Raw genomic sequence first — 18,372 nt, 5'->3', positions numbered from 1 at the left:
GAAATGACCTCGAACCCTTTCAAAAATTCTAAAACTCCTCCCCAATCATCCTTTTAACACCCTTTATCATGATTCAAGTCAAAAATTATCATTAAATACAAGAGAGGATCCAAAATAAAATCGTCAAAATTCTTAAAGTGTTAACATCTTTTTTTTTACAAAGAAATTACTGATAAAACTCATGCACCAAGTTTTGAATTAAGGATCAGAGGGTTAAAAACAAGTTCTAGGACCATCAAACCAATCATACAATTGTGTTGGTCTAGCTCATTTAGTTTTCATTTATCTAGTACATTGGGTCTTATGTGTGTGTAACAACAATTTTTGATGAAGCAATGTCGATGTCATGTGACACCACTCGACTAACATGCATCCCCCTATAGTGGTGCATCCGTTATCTTCCAATCTTTGGTTCGCTTCTGCATTAATACAAAGCAAATTGATACAGCTCTAACCGAATATATAAAAGCCAAATTTCCACTATTTCGGATAAATATAAAGCATATGTTTGCTTGTTTGCTATGCTAGATAATTTTCTTTATTTGGTATGTACTTTAATTGTATTATCAACACGTCTTCTCACATTGAGACTTAGATTCTTCTTTTCCATAGCCAAGCACATGAAAATTCCTTTAATGGGTGGTAGTGAAACTCAATTTCAGGACTTGGTTGCTCTAATATCACGTTGAAATATGTATCCATCTCATCTAAAAGTTTAATCCGTTAAAAAGTAAACTTTTTATTTACTTGAATTATATTCTGAAACTGTCAAGTTCCTTTTCTGGAGAACATGGAAACAAAAGTTGGAATGGGGACAAATGCAAAATGACTCGAGTTTGCATTTGTGCTCTAGAAAGAAAATACAGCGGACTTAATCCAAACACAAATTGAAGGCCAAATAGATTGTTACAGGAAACTTTGACTACTTCAAGGTCCATAGTTCACATTTTAGACTGCTAAACACTTTAAGCCGGCTGTGGAAGATGCCAAGCAATACAATGCCAAAATTTCCAGTTAAGACATCATTTTTTAACTATACTGGTGCTTACCAAATACCAAATCAGGTCTGCAAAAGAAATGTTATTCACAAAATTACAACCAGAAATTAAGCCTTAAAATGATGGTGTGGGGCATCATCATCTAACAAATGCCTTGTCGACGGAGGCAAAGCACTTTAAATATTGGTGTCAGCTTTGCTTATATACCAATAAGAAGTACAAGGAATCCTTCAAGCTCCAAGAAAGCATGGAGTCATTCAAACTCTGGATCTCCCTTCTTGTCCTTCAGACTCTCTTGAGTATTTCACGTACAACCGCGGTAGTTTCAGCAAACTGCCCTGTGGTTTTCAGAGAATATATTGGAGCTCTAGGAAAGAATGTCACATTCTCTGACGTCCCAATTAATCCAAATGTTGAGTTTCACTTCCTCCTCTCCTTTGCCATAGACTACACAAACACAAATTCACCACAACCCACTAATGGTAACTTCCTGATATATTGGGACGCTGATAACCTCACGCCTTCTCATATTTCTTCCATCAAGGCCAAGCATAAAAACGTTAAGGTAGGTATGAGTCTTGGTGGTGATTCAGTGAATGGTAAAAATGCCACCTTTGCTCCTACATCAATTACATCTTGGGTGAGAAATGCAATATATTCAATCACCAAGATATCAAAAGAGTATCACCTGGATGCAATAGATATAGATTATGAACACTTCAATGTGGATCCCAATACATTTGCAGAGTGCATCGGACGACTGTTATACTTCCTTAAACAAAATAATGTCATCTCTTACACATCAATAGCACCATATGCAGATGATTCAGTGCAGGAGCATTATTTAGCACTCTGGAGAAAGTATAGTCATCTAATAGACTATGTGAACTTCCAATTTTATGCCTACGCGAAGGGCACAACTATTCCTCAATTCCTGCAGTACTTTGAGACCCAGAGATGTAACTATAAAGGAGGCAAGGTTCTTGTGAGCTTTGGAACTAATAATATTGGAGGTTTGTCTCCTGAAAATGGATTCTTTGATGCATGCACCATACTAAGGAGACAAGGAAAGCTTCATGGTATCTTTATTTGGTCTGCAGATAACTCTATGAAGGATCATTTCCTAAATGAAAAGCTTTCACAGGACCTCTTAGCAAGGGCAACTTAAATATCTTGCAACTATTTAAGACAATCTTTTGTAGACCATCACAACAGATAAAAATTGGAATGGAAGAATGTTATTTTTTATTTTGGACGCGTGAGTTTCAGGTTTAGAATTCCCAAATGTGCTAAACCTTACTCTTCACGGGAAAATATTCCCTCTTAATAAATATAGTTTGTAACGCTAAAAGGACTAACAAAGCATTTCACCAAAACGCAGGTGTCAATTAGACTGACCAGCAGCATTATACAGGTCTAATCATCTATGAGACACATTGTAACACCTCTACCTGAGTACAGATATGTCATAAAATGTAGTAGCATGCGTGAATATACAGGTAAGGACTAAAAGACAATTGATTTCCATAATTTATGCCGTAAATTAGTTGCCTAGGAAGTATACAATTGAGAAATTTTTCAGTTTCAAAAGCAAGCAATCCCTACAGTATCTTGAGTAAAGTAAACCATACAAGTTCACTGACCAACTTAAAGTCTCACTGGTATATGTCCTGCATGTTGCCCTAACCCTTGCACTATGCTTCGTTTACATCATCACTCTCAATGCATTTGGGGTCAAATATTTCATCGCAAGTACACACTTTCTCCTTCTGTCGAATTGCTCAACTTAAATCCTTTAGCTCAAAGAAGGCAGTCTGACTATGTTAACCTAGGAAAAAGCAAATAAGCAAAAACTCCACGCATAGCTAAAATGTTGCTTCCATCAAAGAAAACAGGTTAGAGGAAACATTTTCCAGTTCTGAAGAAAAATGAATAGTCCTTTTAATACTTGCTTCTTTTACCCCATTTCCTTTCTCTACTGTAGTTATTGGACAGCTATGAATGTTTATCTTACTAGCCTAGGCAAATGGACTGACTGGGTTCAACTTTCAAAGGTAGGTCATCTTAGAAAAGCATATCCAAAGTTGTGCTACTATGTTGTACAAGTGAAGAACCACCACATAGTTCTATTCATAAGCCTTTGAACCATCCTGTGCAATAAATTATTCCAGACTGTTCTTTATAAACAAGAAAATAAGAAAAAGATAACTCAGTATCAGCCGTCGAAAGCATTCACACATCATAAGTTGCCATATCAATTGTCAAAAATAGATCAGACTGAGGAATGGTACTATCAACTTGAACCAAAGAGCCAATATTCAGTATCATCTTTGCTGACAATTAAGAGAGAACATCGATGGTTTCAAGGAATTCCAGAGCAGAGTAGGTAAGTTACATATTACCTTTCCAAAAGCCCCGTTGCTAACTTTTCATAAGTATGGGCTCTTTTCATCACAAGTATGGGCTCTTCTCATCATAAGTATGGGCTCTTTTCATCAGCATGGCTAACTTACAATGGATTATGCCAGAACATACGGCAAATCTGTTAAGTTGTTGGATGAGGAGGTAGCAAGAGTCAGAAAAGAAGGTGGAGGACAGTACCAGCCTTCATATGGTGGGTTATCTGGAAGGAAAGAAATCAAAGAATTTATGAAGGAATGTTCAATAGGGAAGATTAAGTGGAAAGTAATTACTACTCTAGATTTTTGGTGTAAAGAACAAAACATGGATGAGGAGATCCAATTAGTGGACTTCATAGGAGCTCTGTAATTGTCGTTGCTTCAATTTTCTGTAAATAACACTTTTGGAGGTGGCCAGCATAGCCCTTAATGTTGAGGAATACAAAGTTACTGGTTTAAAAAAAAGAAGTCCCATTTGCTGGCCAAACACCATGGGCCTTATCCTTTGAGGTGTTCTATTAACACAGAAATTCAGGGATACGAAACTATAAATCAAGTTCTTCTGAAAAGCTTGTAACATAAGTTGAAGGAGACAGATGTGAAATGACTCAAGTTTGCGCTTGTGCTCAAGAAAACAACTGCAGATGATCAAAACAAACACAGTTTGAAGGCCAACAATTGTTACAAGTAGCTTTGACTGCTTGAAGTTTGACTGCTTGAAGTCGATGAAGTGAACGTCATTATTTTCTGAAAATGTTAGAAACGTCAAAGGCCTGTGAGACAAAAAATCAACCACTTCAAAATTTATCAGGATTTCTTTGTATGAAAGAAAGATGTCATCTAAATATGACCTCTACATGACAATGGCAGATGCATATATGAGTCAATTTATATTCCAAACAACTTGATTAGGATATTTAAATTTTAACATTTTAAATACATCTCATAATACCTAGCACAATTGATATAGCAGAATGACCTTGTTGATACAAAAATAAACATGAAATTTCATGCCTTGCTGACCAGCCAATGAGAGGGAGTTTCACTTACCTAAGAATATTCATAAAGCCGTCCATAGAAATGCCAAGAAAGACAATGCTTGGCTTCCAGCTGAAACATAACATATTTAATAGTATGAATGCTTACAAAACCTGGCTCCAAAAAAATGATATTACTCACAAAAGAACAAATAGAATATACATTATATGATAGTTGGTGAAGCATACAACAAATTCCTTGTTGAAGGAGAAATATTTTAATAGGTATCTACTTTGGTTAAATACCAATAAGAAATACAAGCTACCCTTACAACTCCAACAAAGCATGGAGTCTTTAAAATTTTGCATCTCTCTTCTTGTCCTTCAAGCTCTCTTCAACATCTCTCCTACGACTGAGGCAGTTCCAGCATTCTGCCCTGGGGTTTTCAGAGAATATATTGGAGCTGAGGGCAAGAATGTCACATTCTCTGATGTCCCAATTAATCCAAATGTTGAGTTTCATTTCCTCCTCTCCTTTTCTATAGACTACACAAACACAAAATCACCAGAACCCACTAATGGTGACTTCCTAGTCTATTGGGACATTGACAGGCTCACCCCTTCTCAGATTTCTTCCATCAAGGCTCAGTATAAAAACGTTAAGGTAGGAATGAGTCTCGGTGGTGATACAGTGAATGGTAAAAATGCCACCTTCACACCTGCTTCAATTACTTCTTGGGTGAGAAATGCAATATATTCAATCACCAAGATAGTGAAAGAGTATAACCTGGATGCAATAGATATAGATTATGAACACTTCAATGCAGATCCAGATACATTTGCCGAGTGCATTGGGCGACTGTTGTACTATCTTAAACAAAACAATGTCGTCTCCTACACATCAATAGCACCATACGCAAATGATTCAGTGCAAGCTCACTATTTAGCACTCTGGAGAAAGTATGGTCATCTAATAGACTTTGTCAACTTCCAATTTTATGCCTATGAAAAGGGCACAACCACTCCTCAGTTCCTACAGTACTTCGAAACTCAGATGTATAACTATAAAGGAGGCAAGATTCTAGTTAGCTTTGGAACTGACAACAGTGGTGGCTTGTCTCCTAGACATGGATTCTTTGATGCATGCAGCATACTGAGGAGTCAGGGAACACTTCATGGTATCTTTATTTGGTCTGCGGACGACTCTAAGAAAGATAGCTTTATATATGAAAAGCTGTCACAGGACCTCTTAGCAAGTGCAATTTGAATATCTTGCAACCATTCAAGACAATTGTAAGCCATGACAAAAGAGAAAAATTGGAATGAAAAAATGTTACTGTTTCGTGTTTGAAGTAGTCCGCTTATTGTGGTCTTATTATCACAATCCAGATGCAAACACGTCCATATTTACAATTTCTAAAGATGCTAAAAAAAGTAAAAACTTATTTTTCGTGTTGATTAATATATTTTAACGTATTCCATGGCAGAACAGATATAGGACAAATGCAAGGACATATAACAATAAAAATAGGACATGAAATGCACCCATGGAATTATTGAGGTGCACAAGCTGGCTGGGACACCGCGGTTATCAAAAACAAAAAAAAAATAGGATGTAAAAGCTTATAGCAGCCCACTTCCCAACTTGTCTAAACAAAATGCTTATCCACTATCCAAGGTCCATAGTAGATGATTCAGAGGGCCTTGTTTCGTGCTTCCATCATAGCACCATTTGTCGATAATCATCAGAATATGTTAAACTGTTCGACTTAAGCGACATCACTCCCTCATAATTTGTTACTCCTGGAGGCCATTCCTACTTTTCCATTTTGAGTTATACATCATTGGATTTTCAAGAACTAAAGTTAGTGCTGCCTAGCAGTAATAGGAATTAATTTACAATCTCTTTTAGTTTTCTTCAGGATTATTTAAATTTCAAAGGTAAAAGAAGAACGGCACAGTGTAGTTCTCCTTACACTATTAGCTTCCAGAGGATAGGACAGGACGACAGGTGAAAAGAAGAGAGATATCTTTTTTGATTACTCTTTCCGTGCAAAAAGTAACAGCAGATCAATATTCATCATTACCCTTACATACAGTTATCATGCTTCTCAAATTCAAACCGAGACAGCTCCAACTCTGAGGTAGGGGCAAGGTCTGTGTACACACCACCCTCCCCAGACCCCACTTTGAGGGACTACACTGGGTATGTTGTCCTATGATTGTGGTGTCTCATTTTTGGTAAGCGCTTTTTATCAAGTAACACAAACACAATTTCTTGCACATAAAACTCACACTATCTAGAAAGATCAGGAAGCTAGCCAACCTACTTAATGTGAATAATTACATTTCCTAGTAGTTCTCCTCTAAAGCAAATTTTTAACACTACCCAAAACAGACATTCACCAAAGCCCAGACCTCCTGTAACAACTCAAAATCAAAATCTCTAACTTCCTAAGCCTTTTTTCAACCCAAGCAATTCTACTACCACCTCCCTATATCTCTTCCACTAAAAGGATTAAGATGAAACATTGCAACAAATTACATAATGTGCCAATTAGACTGAGCAGCAGCATTATTCACGTCTAATAATTTACGACCCATCATAATATGTCCACTACTTTGCTTTCTTACATATGTGCTATTAAATGTTGTAGTGAGTGTGGCTATAAAAGTAAAAACTGTCAGGCACTTTGTTCCATAAAGTATGTGAAACGTACAACTTCATTGACTAGCTTGCAGTTCAACCAGCATATTTCATCCCACATAAATTCTTGCTCTTTGTCGAATTGCTTAACAGAAATCCTTTAGCTCAGAGAAGGCAATCAGACTGTTAACTCAGGAAAACAGATTAGATGAAACATTTTCAGGTTTTGAAGATAACTGAACTTCTAAAACTTAGAATTATTTTCCATTTCCTCTTCTACTGAGGCTAATGGACCGCTATGAATTTATCTTGCTAGCCTATGCAAATGGACTAACTAGCTACAACTTTCATGGGTACAGCATGTGAGTATTAGGAAAGTGAGAAAAATATTCAAAAGATTGCTACTGAATCATACAAGTGAAGAACCACCACTTAACCAATCAATGAAAAGCTCCAATAAATAGCAAGGATGTTAGATAAACTCAAATAAAAGAAACAGAAATGAACAAAAACATATTAGCTTTGCAGCTTCAATTTGCTCAGTTTGTACAACCATATGCTTCTTTATAAGATAGATTGCATCCGAAAAATGTTACCTCTACTCAAAAAAATAGATAGCATTTAAATCCTAAATCCAGTTCTGATATGTCAACCATACTTCGCTAGATCCATAATCATTTTAAATTAAATCATATCTCAAAAAGGATTACTTGAACCACTATATCCATACAGCTTTAACAATGATATCCACAGGGAACAAATTTCCTCAGGTGCAAACAGAAAAGCATAACTCTGATCCTCGACAATAGTAGCAACAACAACAAAAATATTCCTACGACTCAACTAATTTCAATTACTTTTCACCTTCAACTCTTCTGTTTTTACTCTTTTTCTTACTACTCTGCTCCGTTGAACCAGCATTTTCACAAGCATCAGGATCCATACTCTTCCTCTTTTGCCCTTCCTCCTCCGTCTTATTACCCAAGTCCTCTTCCACTTTCTTCACCTCCTGCTCACTGTCACCAACACCTCTATTTTTCTTTTTCCTCTTCTTCTTATCTTTACTTGTCACGCCATCTTCCTTAACTTCCTTAAGCTCCAGTTCCATTTTCGCGGAACTATCAGTTTTAACATTGGATTTTACTGTCTCTCCTTGGTATATATCGAGCTGTTTCTCAGTCTTGATCAACTTCTTGGCCTCATTTTCCTTGCCAAGATTCTTGCTTTTCTTACTTTCTCGAGACCCATTTGGAATATCCACATTCTTCATTACACCTTCATTCGCTAAACCCACCTCCCGATTCTTCTTGTGATCACGCCTACTTTCTGAAATTTCCTCAGAATGCTCAATTTTAACAAACTCCAACTCATTTTTCTTGGATTTTACTGGCTCCCCTTCGCCCACTTTATCATTTTTTGATGATTTCTTCATCTTATTCCTTGTATCCGTTTCAGGATTTTCTTCCTTGCCAAGATTCGCGTTTTTCTTGTTTTCCTCATTCGTCACTACATCTTCAACCTTTAAATCCATTTGCTTACTTTCTGAAACTTCATCAACTTTGATGTCATTAGCAGAATGCTTCTTTTCACGGCTGAGTTTTTCATGAACCTTAACAAGATTGTTGAAGGAATCGGCAGCACGTTGGAGGTATAAGGAAACGGCATGTGAAGCTTCGTGATTTGATGCAGCAAATTTGGAGAGGGATTTTGCTGCGTGTGCTAGAGAGGTTGGGGTGGTGGATTTCACTTTGCTTGATACAATCTTCATTGGGGTTGCTTGAAATTGCAGAAAATGGAGGCTGTTGTCTGGTGGTGAAAGAGCTAGGGTTTATGTTTGGGTTTTATGATTTTGACTTTTTTAAGGTTTCAATTGGTACCGACCCTAAACCCCCCAATTCACCAATTACTGCCTCCGCGTTAGTACTAATATGTTTGTCCTTCGCACAACTTTTAAAGAAAAAATAATAAGGGATGTAAATGGAATAATATGATAGAAGAGCGGAGGTTTTTTATTTCTCATGAGGATGAGATATATATAATGAATGAAACCTTTATATTTATAGGAGAAAATATTCATAGTTTCTAACTAAAAGACAAATACTTCAAATGGTGATACATATCAACTAGATTTTGATAGATAGATTTTGTCTCTATTCTTGATAGACATTCATTAGAACGTAAATACATTTATAACACTTCCCTTGAATGTCTAATTTATAGATAATATGTCTTATTAAAACCTTACTAGAAAAAACTCAGCCTCATTAAAACCTTACTAGAAAAAACTCAGTGGAAAAAAAATCTAGTAAAGGAAAAAGAGTACACATCTCTAACAATACGCATATAGGCTGCCTTATTAAAAACCTTACAAGAAAAATTCAGTAGGACAAAATCTCGTAAGGGAAAAAGATTACAACGCATATTAACTCACCCTAATGAGAACATTCTTAAACCATTGCATCCCAATCTTGTGCACCATCTTCTTGAAAGTTGTAATTAGAGGAGACTTGGTGAATAAATCAGTCACATTGTCACTTGAAAGAATTTGTTGCATGTTAATATCATAATTCTTTTGTAGCTCATGTACGTAGAAAAGCTTTGATGAAGTGTGCTTCATTCGATCTCCTCTTATGAATCCTCCCTTAAGTTGTGTTATGCATGCTGCATTATTGTGTTATGCATGATGCATTATCTCTATATAAAATTATGGGTACATTATCACATTTCATATCATATTTTTCTCGAATGAGATGTATCTTGGATCTCAACCATACTCATTCTCCTATTGCTTCATGAATAGCTATTATCTCAGCATGATTCGATTAAGTGGCAACGATAGACTGTTTTGTGTATCTCAAAGACATAGCAGTATCCCCACACATGAACACATAGTTTATTTGAGATCGAGTTATATACGGGTCAGATAAGTACCCAACATTAGCATAATCAATAAGATCGAATCTTTAGAATAAAACAAGATCATGTGTTTGATCTCATTTTGATGTCTCCTAGTAGGACCAGAATTATACCTTGCTTACAAATTAACCGAAAAGGTTATATCGGTCCTTGTAGTATTTGCAAGATACATTCGTACGTCAATTGTACTAAGATATGGCACTCCATAACCAATTCAATTTGGGATATTTCTCATGTCAGCAAATAATCTATTATTTTGAAAACTCTCTAAGAGTTCCAATGATTTTCAAGTTATAAACTTGTGCAATATAAGAATTATAAATAAGTTTTTCAGAAACTTTTATATACTTCAAACATTTTGAAACCTTACAAAGTTTCATATAAATTTTGTCACGTGACAATATTCAACATTTCACGTGTAACATCGTTAAGTGTTTGAATTGCAAATCAAATAAGTTTTATGCTTACTAAGATGCATCCTTTCATGTCATTTGATAAATGTTTCTACGGCAACATGCTTAAATAAACGTAGAATTCAGATCCTCATGATCTTTTACAATACTGCAGCAATATCGTATCAAAAATATCGTTAATGATATATTATTTTGTATCGATTCACAATGCGACATAACATTTTCAAATCTCACCACTTCATTATTTTTAGGTGTCCGAACCTCTCATAAGGTTTCATGAAGTGTTATGTTGTAGGCTCTTCAAGAGCACATTGCCTTCTTATTATGATTATTTGCCCCTTATCATTTTCAGAATTATTTTATTTGGAACCGATTGGTCTACCATGCTTCACGCATGCATAGATTTTATCCTCTAGGGACATAAAACAGGAGCATTTGCATCTTAAATATAAGATGCTTTCGACATTTGACTTGAATTATCTTTTGAACGGGGATCTAATGATAATTCTTAACATATTTCATAGTTGCTTATAATCTTCCTCTTATGTTAGGAAAACTAACACACATCCTTTATATTCTTTGAGGAATTCATCATTGTGCATCAAGATAAATTCATTAATCGTATATCGCACAATAAAAAAAATTAGATAGAATATTTGGTTTGGGACCTTGAACCAATTGAGAGGGAAGAAATAATCATAATCTATTGGTCTGATGCATACAAGTGCTATTGTATGCAACATATCATATTTCACATCAACACATGAAGCTTTGTTCTCATTAGCAATGGTTTAACTATTTGTCGAAGGCATTCAATGCCAAACCATTATCATCAAGATAATTTGTCTTGATTATACAATCTGAAAGTGATGTTCTTAACTCAATTTTATTAAGCAAGCAATGTTATGAATGTCAAACTGAAGGTTAACAATGAATGTACATGTGATCTTTTTATTGATGCATCTTTTCAACATATCACATGATAGGTGAACGGGCCCTTATTCACCTTTTATACTTTTCAGATTTTGAGGAATTAAACCCCAAAATTAGTTAGTCCAACGAAATTTTTATGAGAACAAGCAAATAAGCAATTCTTGAAGAATTCTCTATTTCTTCAACATATGTCTAATGCACAATATGCACATTTTTGAAATATAGCAATCGTTTATGTCAATTTATGAACTTTTATACTAGTAAACTCCAAGTTTACCATGACATGTGCCTCTTTTTCTTTAGTAAATTTCAGATTTACTATTATATGAATAAATTCTAGATTTGCTACTTTAGAAGTAGATTTCAAAATAACTCTTCTCAGTTATTCTACCTCTTTTGGAGGTGAGATGTGATACCATGACAATCAAGTGCACGTTTGTATTAATAAGTTTATCATTCCCCAAGAATGAAATATAATCGTGTCTTAAGCCTATCAAATTCTGACAGCTTATAACCTCTTTCATGATATTTCTACTTTAGGAGCACATCGAGGCATACATATCTTTCAAAGTATATCATATATTGCTACCACATTCACTTCAAGAATGGAGCATATTCAGTAGAACAAGTTTCATGACTTTTCATCAAAAAACATATTATTTTGCCTTAGACATCATTATATCAACAATATGGTGCATTGAGATTCAAACTCAATATCTTATTCATATAAAGGCATCTTAGGCCACAAAATGATGGGGTTTGAACCCAACATCTTATTTTCATGGTGCATGCATTCAAATCGTGCTTTTGGGAGGATGACCATCTTCAAGTGGTCAAATCTTTCTTTTAGGCTATTCCACAAAACAAGTGAATCCTTGGGTATTGAATTTTTAAAATTTCATCAAGATGATGACGCAAGAAAATCATAGCCTTAGCATAATATTGATTAGATGATGTATTTTCTTTCTTTATGGCATCTCCAAGATTCATAGCATCTAATTGGATTTCAGCATTCAACACTCATGAAAGGTAGTTCTTGCTCGAGGTAATGAACTCAGATTTTATAAGATTATTAGCAATATGAAAAGAAAGACAATAATACCTTCAAATTTGAGATGACAGAGTCTCGTGCTAATAACGTGTTATAAAATATAAATTAAGAACAACAAGAATAAATAGGGAGAAGAGGGAAGACTTCTTTATTTCTCTTGAGGATGAGAGAGCATCAGATTGAGGATACAATGAACAAAACCCCTCTATTTATAGGGGAAAATACTCTTTGTTTCTGACGAAAAGACAGATACTTCAAATCCTGATAGACATCAACTAGATCTTGATAGATCTTATTTATATTCTTAATAGACATTTACTATAATGTAAATACATTCATAACAACATTAATATTATTATTACTTATTAGAGTTAGTCACTCTTTCATTAAATTATTAAGGGTGAAATTGAAAAAATGCATTCAATTCTCATTTGATTCTTTAAACATGACAAATATTTTAAAATAATTTTTTTAACAAACATGTCAAGTAATATAAGACGAGAAAATTTGGCTGATAACCTATTTTGAGTTCTCAATTTGCAAAATGATCTTCTTATTTTTTTATCATTTAAAAATAAAATAAAAAAATAATTTAATTAAAAATGGATCATAATAATATATTGAAAAGTATGAGACTTATTTGTGATAAATATAAAAGATAAAAACCTTTCATCTTTCTCTTCTAATTTCAAATTCTTGTCGGGTCTCATTCTTTTCTTCTCCATTTTTTGTTCTTTTCCCTAATCTCATCAAATAAAAGTTAAATTTTCTCACCTTGCAGGTCTCGTTCTCTCTCTTTTCTCCTCTTTTATTTTTAAAAACTCATTATTTCTTCAATATTTTTTTTTCTATAGTAGAACTCATTCTTGTATTTTTTTCTTAATAGATTTTACTTGTTTTTTTTTGTGAAGAACTCATGAGAAAAGTCAATGCTAAAGATGTTGATTAGAGCTCAAAGAAAATCAGGTGAACCTTATTTATTTTTAAATTTTATAACTTATATATTGAAACTTGATAAATGAGATAAAAGAATCATAGACAATAATTTTGAGTTTTCTTTTTTCGTTAATTGATACGAACTTTGTTTATATTATCTTTAGGGACATGATTCTCTGGTGAAGGGAGTGAGTTTTCTGAGGCATCTAGCAACGAAAATGAGCCTTCTTAGGAGAATGATATATTTGTGATAGCTGGATGTGAAACCTCGATAGATTTCTTTCAATATTATTTGTGCAAAGACTTAGATAACGAGGACCACTTTGATGCACTTGTGTCTACTTTATCAAGGTAAGATGTTGTTGAAAAATACAGAGATTAAAAAGGAAGGAAAAAATGTAGTTGAGAAAGATGTTGCTGCTAAATTTATAGAAGAAGGTACTACAAGAGTGAAACGAGCTAGAAAAACTAACCCGAAATATAAACTACAAGAGTGAAACGAGCTAAAAAAACTAACTCGAAATATAATTTTCCTTATGCAACAGAAGTTGGACAAAAAAAAGTAAGGAAGACTTCAAAAAATATGAAGACTCATCTAAGGAAACGAAAGTTTGATGTTGATAGTTTGTAATTTTGTTAAGATATTTTTTGTATTTGTCAGACATACTATGGATTGATCTGATTAGTTAATAATCTATCAGATAGACACGTAATCTGTCTGTTAGGAGAGATGCGTCGTCTTTGCATATGGTTATGAATTCTTGATTTGCTTGCTTATAAGTCCAAGATACTCTTTCATATATTATATTGTTTCTTTATTTTTGAAAAAAGTGAATGTACTTCATACTTTCATTCGTATAATCGCCTACAAGTCTATAATTTGTTGATAGATACGTAATCTATCTGTTAGGAGAGATGTGTCGTCTTCGCATATTGTCATTTTATAAGTCCAAGATACTCTTTAATTTATTATATTGTTGCTTTAGTTTTGAAAAAAGTGAATGTACCTCATATTTTCCTTTCGTATAATCGCCTACAAGTATAGAATCTGTCGGATAGATACGTAATTTGTTTGTAAGTAGAAATGTGGCATCTTCACATATGGTCATGAATTCTTAATTTTCTTACTTATAAATCCAAAATACTCTTTAATATATCACGTTGTTGCTTTGCTTTGAAAAAAGTGAATGTACCTCATATTTTCTTTCGTACAATCGCCCACAAATCTATAATCTGTCGGATAGATACATAATTTGTTTGTTAGTAGAGATGTGTCGTTTTTGCATATGGTCGTGAATTCTTAATTTTCTTGCTTATAAGTCCAAAATACTCTTTAATGTATTACGTTGTTTCTTTGCTTTGGAAAAAGTGAATGTACCTCATATTTTCTTTCGTATAATTGCCCACAAGTCTGTAATCTGTCGAATAGATAAATAATTTATTTGTTACGAGAGATGTATCGTCTTTGCATATGGTCATGAATTCTTGATTTTCTTGCTTATAATTCCAAAATACTCTTTAATGTATCACATCGTTGCTTTAATTTTGGAAAAAGTAAATGTATCTCATATTTCTTTTTGTATAATCGCCCACAAATCTATATTTTGTCAGATAGATACATAATCTGCTTGTTAGGAGAGATGCGTCGTCTTTGCATATGATCATGAATTCTTGATTTTCTTGGTAATAAGTTCCAAATACTCTTTGATATATCATATTATTGCTTTAGTTTTGAAAAGAGTGAACGTACTTCATGTTTTTGTTTCGTATAATCGCCCACAAATCTATGATCGGTCTGTTAGGAGAGATGTGTTGTCTCTGTATATGATCGTGAATTCTCCGTTTTCTTTCTTATAAGTTCAAGATACTCATTAATATATTATATTGTTACTTTAATTTTGAAAAAAGTGAATGTACCTCATACTTCCTTTCGTATAATCACCTACAAGTCTATAATTTATCGGATAGATACATAATCTTTCTGCTAGAAGAGATGGTCGTCTTCGCATATGGTCATGAATTCTTGATTTTCTTACTTATAAGTCCAAAATACTCTTTAATGTATCCCATTGTTATTTTAGTTTTGGAAAAAGTGAATGTACCTCATATTTCCTTTCGTATAATTACGCACAAGTCTATAACCTGTTGGATAGATATATAATCTATCTGTTAGAAGAGATGCGTCGTCTTTGCATATGATCATGAATTTTTGATTTTCTTGCTTATATGTCCAAAAACTCTTTAATATATTATATTATTGTTTTAGTTTTGGAAAAAGTGAATGTACCTCATATTTTTCTTTTGTATAATCATCCACAAATCTATGACCGCTTTGTTAGGAGAGATGTGTCGTCTTTGCATATGGTCATGAATTCTTGATTTTCTTACTTATAAGTCCAAAATACTCTTTAATATATCATATTGTTGCTTTATTTCTGAAAAAAGTGAATGTACCTCATATTTTTCTTTCGTATAATCGCCCACAAATCTATGATATTTCGAATAGATATATAATTTGTCTGTTAGAAGAGATGCGTCATCTTTGCATATACCCATGAATTCTTGATTTTCTTGCTTATAAATCCAAGATACTTTTTAATATATTTTATTATTGATTTAATTTTAAAAAACATGAATGTATCTTATATTTTCTTTCGTAAAATCGCCCACAAGTCTATGTTTTGTCGTATGGATATGTAATCTGTTTATAGGAGAGATGCGCGTCTTTGCATATGGTCATGAATTCTCGATTTTCTTGCTTATAAGTTCAAAATACTCTTTAATATATTATATTATTGCTTTAATTTTGAAAAAAAGTGAATTCAAATCTTATTTCTTTCGTATAATCGTCCACAAATCTATGATCCATCGGACAGATACGTAATCTGTCTGGCAGAAAAGGTTGTATCAATTGTACAATTTAAAATCAATAATAGAATTTACAAAAACTCAACCACTTTTCAATTATTTTTCTATCGAGGAAACTCTTAAAATTGGCCTACCACCTTCACCATTTATATCATTCAAATAAATTTGGGCATCTTTATCGTTCATTATCTCAACATGCAGTGCTTTGTCACTCGAAAAAGCCCCTGCATTAGTCATATACTTGACACAAATAAGGTCATGTTCGCAGCTCAATTAACCTCTTCTAAATGATAGTTTCTTATCAAATGTAACATCACCACTCACAAGCATTGTTCTAACTGTGTCATTCTAAGAATTCCATCTCCAAGATTTCTTATCGTCCACCCACTTTAAAAAATAATCAATAAGTAAGACAACTCTTGCATGATTTTGTACCTACAATAAATAATTTAACATCATTTAAAACTATTAAAACGAAACATTATTGTAAATATGAAAATCAAAATAAAAATAACAAATGATTAATCTGTCGGACTAATTACTACAATTGTTCTGCTATAGATTGATATAATATACGTCGGATCGATTATCAATCTGTCCATCGTAGATCAACTTTCATTTGCATAGAACTTTAAATACATAGAGAAATTGTTAATGTACCTCCAATTTGAGGTCTTGATAAAATGTTAGAACACAATTCCAAACTAATGCTACTTCGAAATAGAACTTAATTTGATTTAACTTGATCGTAGCTTTTCTCTCCTTCAAACCTTCTTCAAAACTATATAAAAAAAAACTTATTGAATTCACAAAAATGAGAAGAGCTTTAGGATCTCAATAACTCCCTTCACATTATGTGCATAGAGAATGGATTGAGAGTGGAAGAAGAAGAAGAAGAGGAACTCTCGCGAAGAAAACTCCCTTGAAGAAAGATTTTTTGGTGGGAGATTTTTTTCCCTTTTAATTCAGGTGCTGACTTGTCCCTTTGTGGACTAATTTGTAATTATTAAAACGAGTAAAAACATTTAAATCACAAAAAAAACTAATTATTCACAAAATGAGTCATTTTCCTAAAGTAAAAAACTTATGGTCCATTTAATTAAAAAATAACTTAAAAGGTTTATTTAACAAAGAGTCTCATATAAGATGGATGGAGTACTACTTACCTATTGTTGGTAAGTAGTAAAGAGTCATGTTTGGTAGTTGGTTTGAAGATGAGTTATGTACGTATTAAGTAATATTATACTTTTTTTTTTTCAATTTATATGAGTTAGTTGACTTGGTATAATGTTTAAGAATAATAACTTTTGAAATTTGTGATATAAAATAAGTCATAAAAGTTTGTGTAGGTAAAAATCATTTCATTAAGAATAAAATGATCATTTAAAGTTAAATTGTTACTCTCCACCCAACAATAATTGTCCACTATTGACCTGACAAACACCCGAAGAATAATAAATAATATATTATGTAATTTTATCATATTCCCCTTTGAATATAATAAATTTAATATTTTAAAAAATATATTGGATAATGAATAGTATATAATATTAAGGATAAAATGGATAGAATCGGGTAAATTATCTATTATTTTTTCAAACTGAACAAATATTGTTGAACATCTATTTTTAATATAGCGGACAAATATTATTGGACAGAGAAAGTATTAAATATAGATATAGATCGTTCTTTTTGAGACTTTAATATAAGAATTGATCATTGTTTTTTAGACTGATTAAAAAAATATGACTCATATAAATTGAGACAAATGGATTATTTGGAAAGTTTTTTTCCAGTATATTTGGTAATTGATTATAAGGTTAGTTAATTCATGCATAAAATTAATATCATATTTACTATACATGAATAATTTAACCCAACATAATTTCCTCATAAGTAATTTATATTATATTATACTTATATATAAGGGAGAATCACACATTTTGATAGTTCTTACAAGAGCTTTTTAGATATTTCACTTTTTTAATGAAGTACAGTTGCTACACATATCAAATATACAATGAATTGATGATGTCCTTTTCTTGTATATTTTTATTTTTACCCCCCTGTAACACCCCGTATTCAATTACGTGTATTGGCGTATTCAAGTACGTGTATTGGTCTTATTTATATGGAATTAAATTTTTATTTTATTTTATTTATACCGAAATTTGCCCGTCGATGGTTTCATGCAAAGGTTATTGAATAAGCTTTCCAACGATATAAAGATTTCC

The 18,372-nt window shown here is 33.0% G+C and overlaps 4 protein-coding genes across 4 annotated transcripts; 2 read left to right on the top strand and 2 right to left on the bottom strand.

Annotated features, from left to right (window-relative positions):
• Positions 1-721: 721 nt before the first annotated feature.
• On the top strand, positions 722-2,246 carry LOC107848601 (chitinase 2). The gene has a single exon (XM_016693382.2). The coding sequence runs from the start codon at positions 1,246-1,248 to the stop codon at positions 2,164-2,166; it is 921 nt and encodes a 306-aa protein (XP_016548868.1). The 5' UTR covers positions 722-1,245; the 3' UTR covers positions 2,167-2,246.
• Positions 2,247-2,526: 280 nt separating this feature from the next.
• Positions 2,527-4,574, bottom strand: LOC107848602. Its single transcript, XM_016693383.2, has 2 exons — positions 4,448-4,574; positions 2,527-4,170 (listed from the first exon to the last, which is right to left on the bottom strand). The coding sequence occupies exons 1-2, from the start codon at positions 4,519-4,521 to the stop codon at positions 3,741-3,743; spliced, it is 504 nt and encodes a 167-aa protein (XP_016548869.1). The 5' UTR covers positions 4,522-4,574; the 3' UTR covers positions 2,527-3,740.
• Positions 4,575-4,714: 140 nt separating this feature from the next.
• LOC107848603 (chitinase 2) lies at positions 4,715-6,292 on the top strand. Its single transcript, XM_016693384.2, has one exon. The coding sequence runs from the start codon at positions 4,721-4,723 to the stop codon at positions 5,639-5,641; it is 921 nt and encodes a 306-aa protein (XP_016548870.1). The 5' UTR covers positions 4,715-4,720; the 3' UTR covers positions 5,642-6,292.
• Positions 6,293-7,679: 1,387 nt separating this feature from the next.
• On the bottom strand, positions 7,680-9,000 carry LOC107848417 (kinesin-like protein KIF27). The gene has a single exon (XM_016693182.2). It carries the CDS (start codon positions 8,787-8,789, stop codon positions 7,875-7,877), a length of 915 nt encoding a protein of 304 aa, XP_016548668.1. The 5' UTR covers positions 8,790-9,000; the 3' UTR covers positions 7,680-7,874.
• Positions 9,001-18,372: the final 9,372 nt, after the last annotated feature.

Source organism: Capsicum annuum, chromosome 11 (genome assembly GCF_002878395.1).
Source record: "Capsicum annuum cultivar UCD-10X-F1 chromosome 11, UCD10Xv1.1, whole genome shotgun sequence".
In the NCBI taxonomy this organism is placed as follows: domain Eukaryota; kingdom Viridiplantae; phylum Streptophyta; class Magnoliopsida; order Solanales; family Solanaceae; genus Capsicum; species Capsicum annuum.
This window is presented reverse-complemented; position numbering and strand designations above follow the sequence as displayed.

What these genes read in the sequence shown, in the direction of transcription:
- LOC107848601 (XM_016693382.2), top strand. Translation starts at nt 1,246, where the DNA reads ATGGAGTCATTCAAACTCTGGATCTCCCTTCTTGTCCTTCAGACTCTC.
- LOC107848602 (XM_016693383.2), bottom strand. Translation starts at nt 4,521, where the DNA reads ATGTTATGTTTCAGCTGGAAGCCAAGCATTGTCTTTCTTGGCATTTCT. An exon ending in GGCTTTATGAATATTCTTAG is followed by an intron (nt 4,171 to 4,447) that starts GTAAGTGAAACT and finishes TTTGTCTCACAG; the next exon opens with GCCTTTGACGTTTCTAACAT.
- LOC107848603 (XM_016693384.2), top strand. Translation starts at nt 4,721, where the DNA reads ATGGAGTCTTTAAAATTTTGCATCTCTCTTCTTGTCCTTCAAGCTCTC.
- LOC107848417 (XM_016693182.2), bottom strand. Translation starts at nt 8,789, where the DNA reads ATGAAGATTGTATCAAGCAAAGTGAAATCCACCACCCCAACCTCTCTA.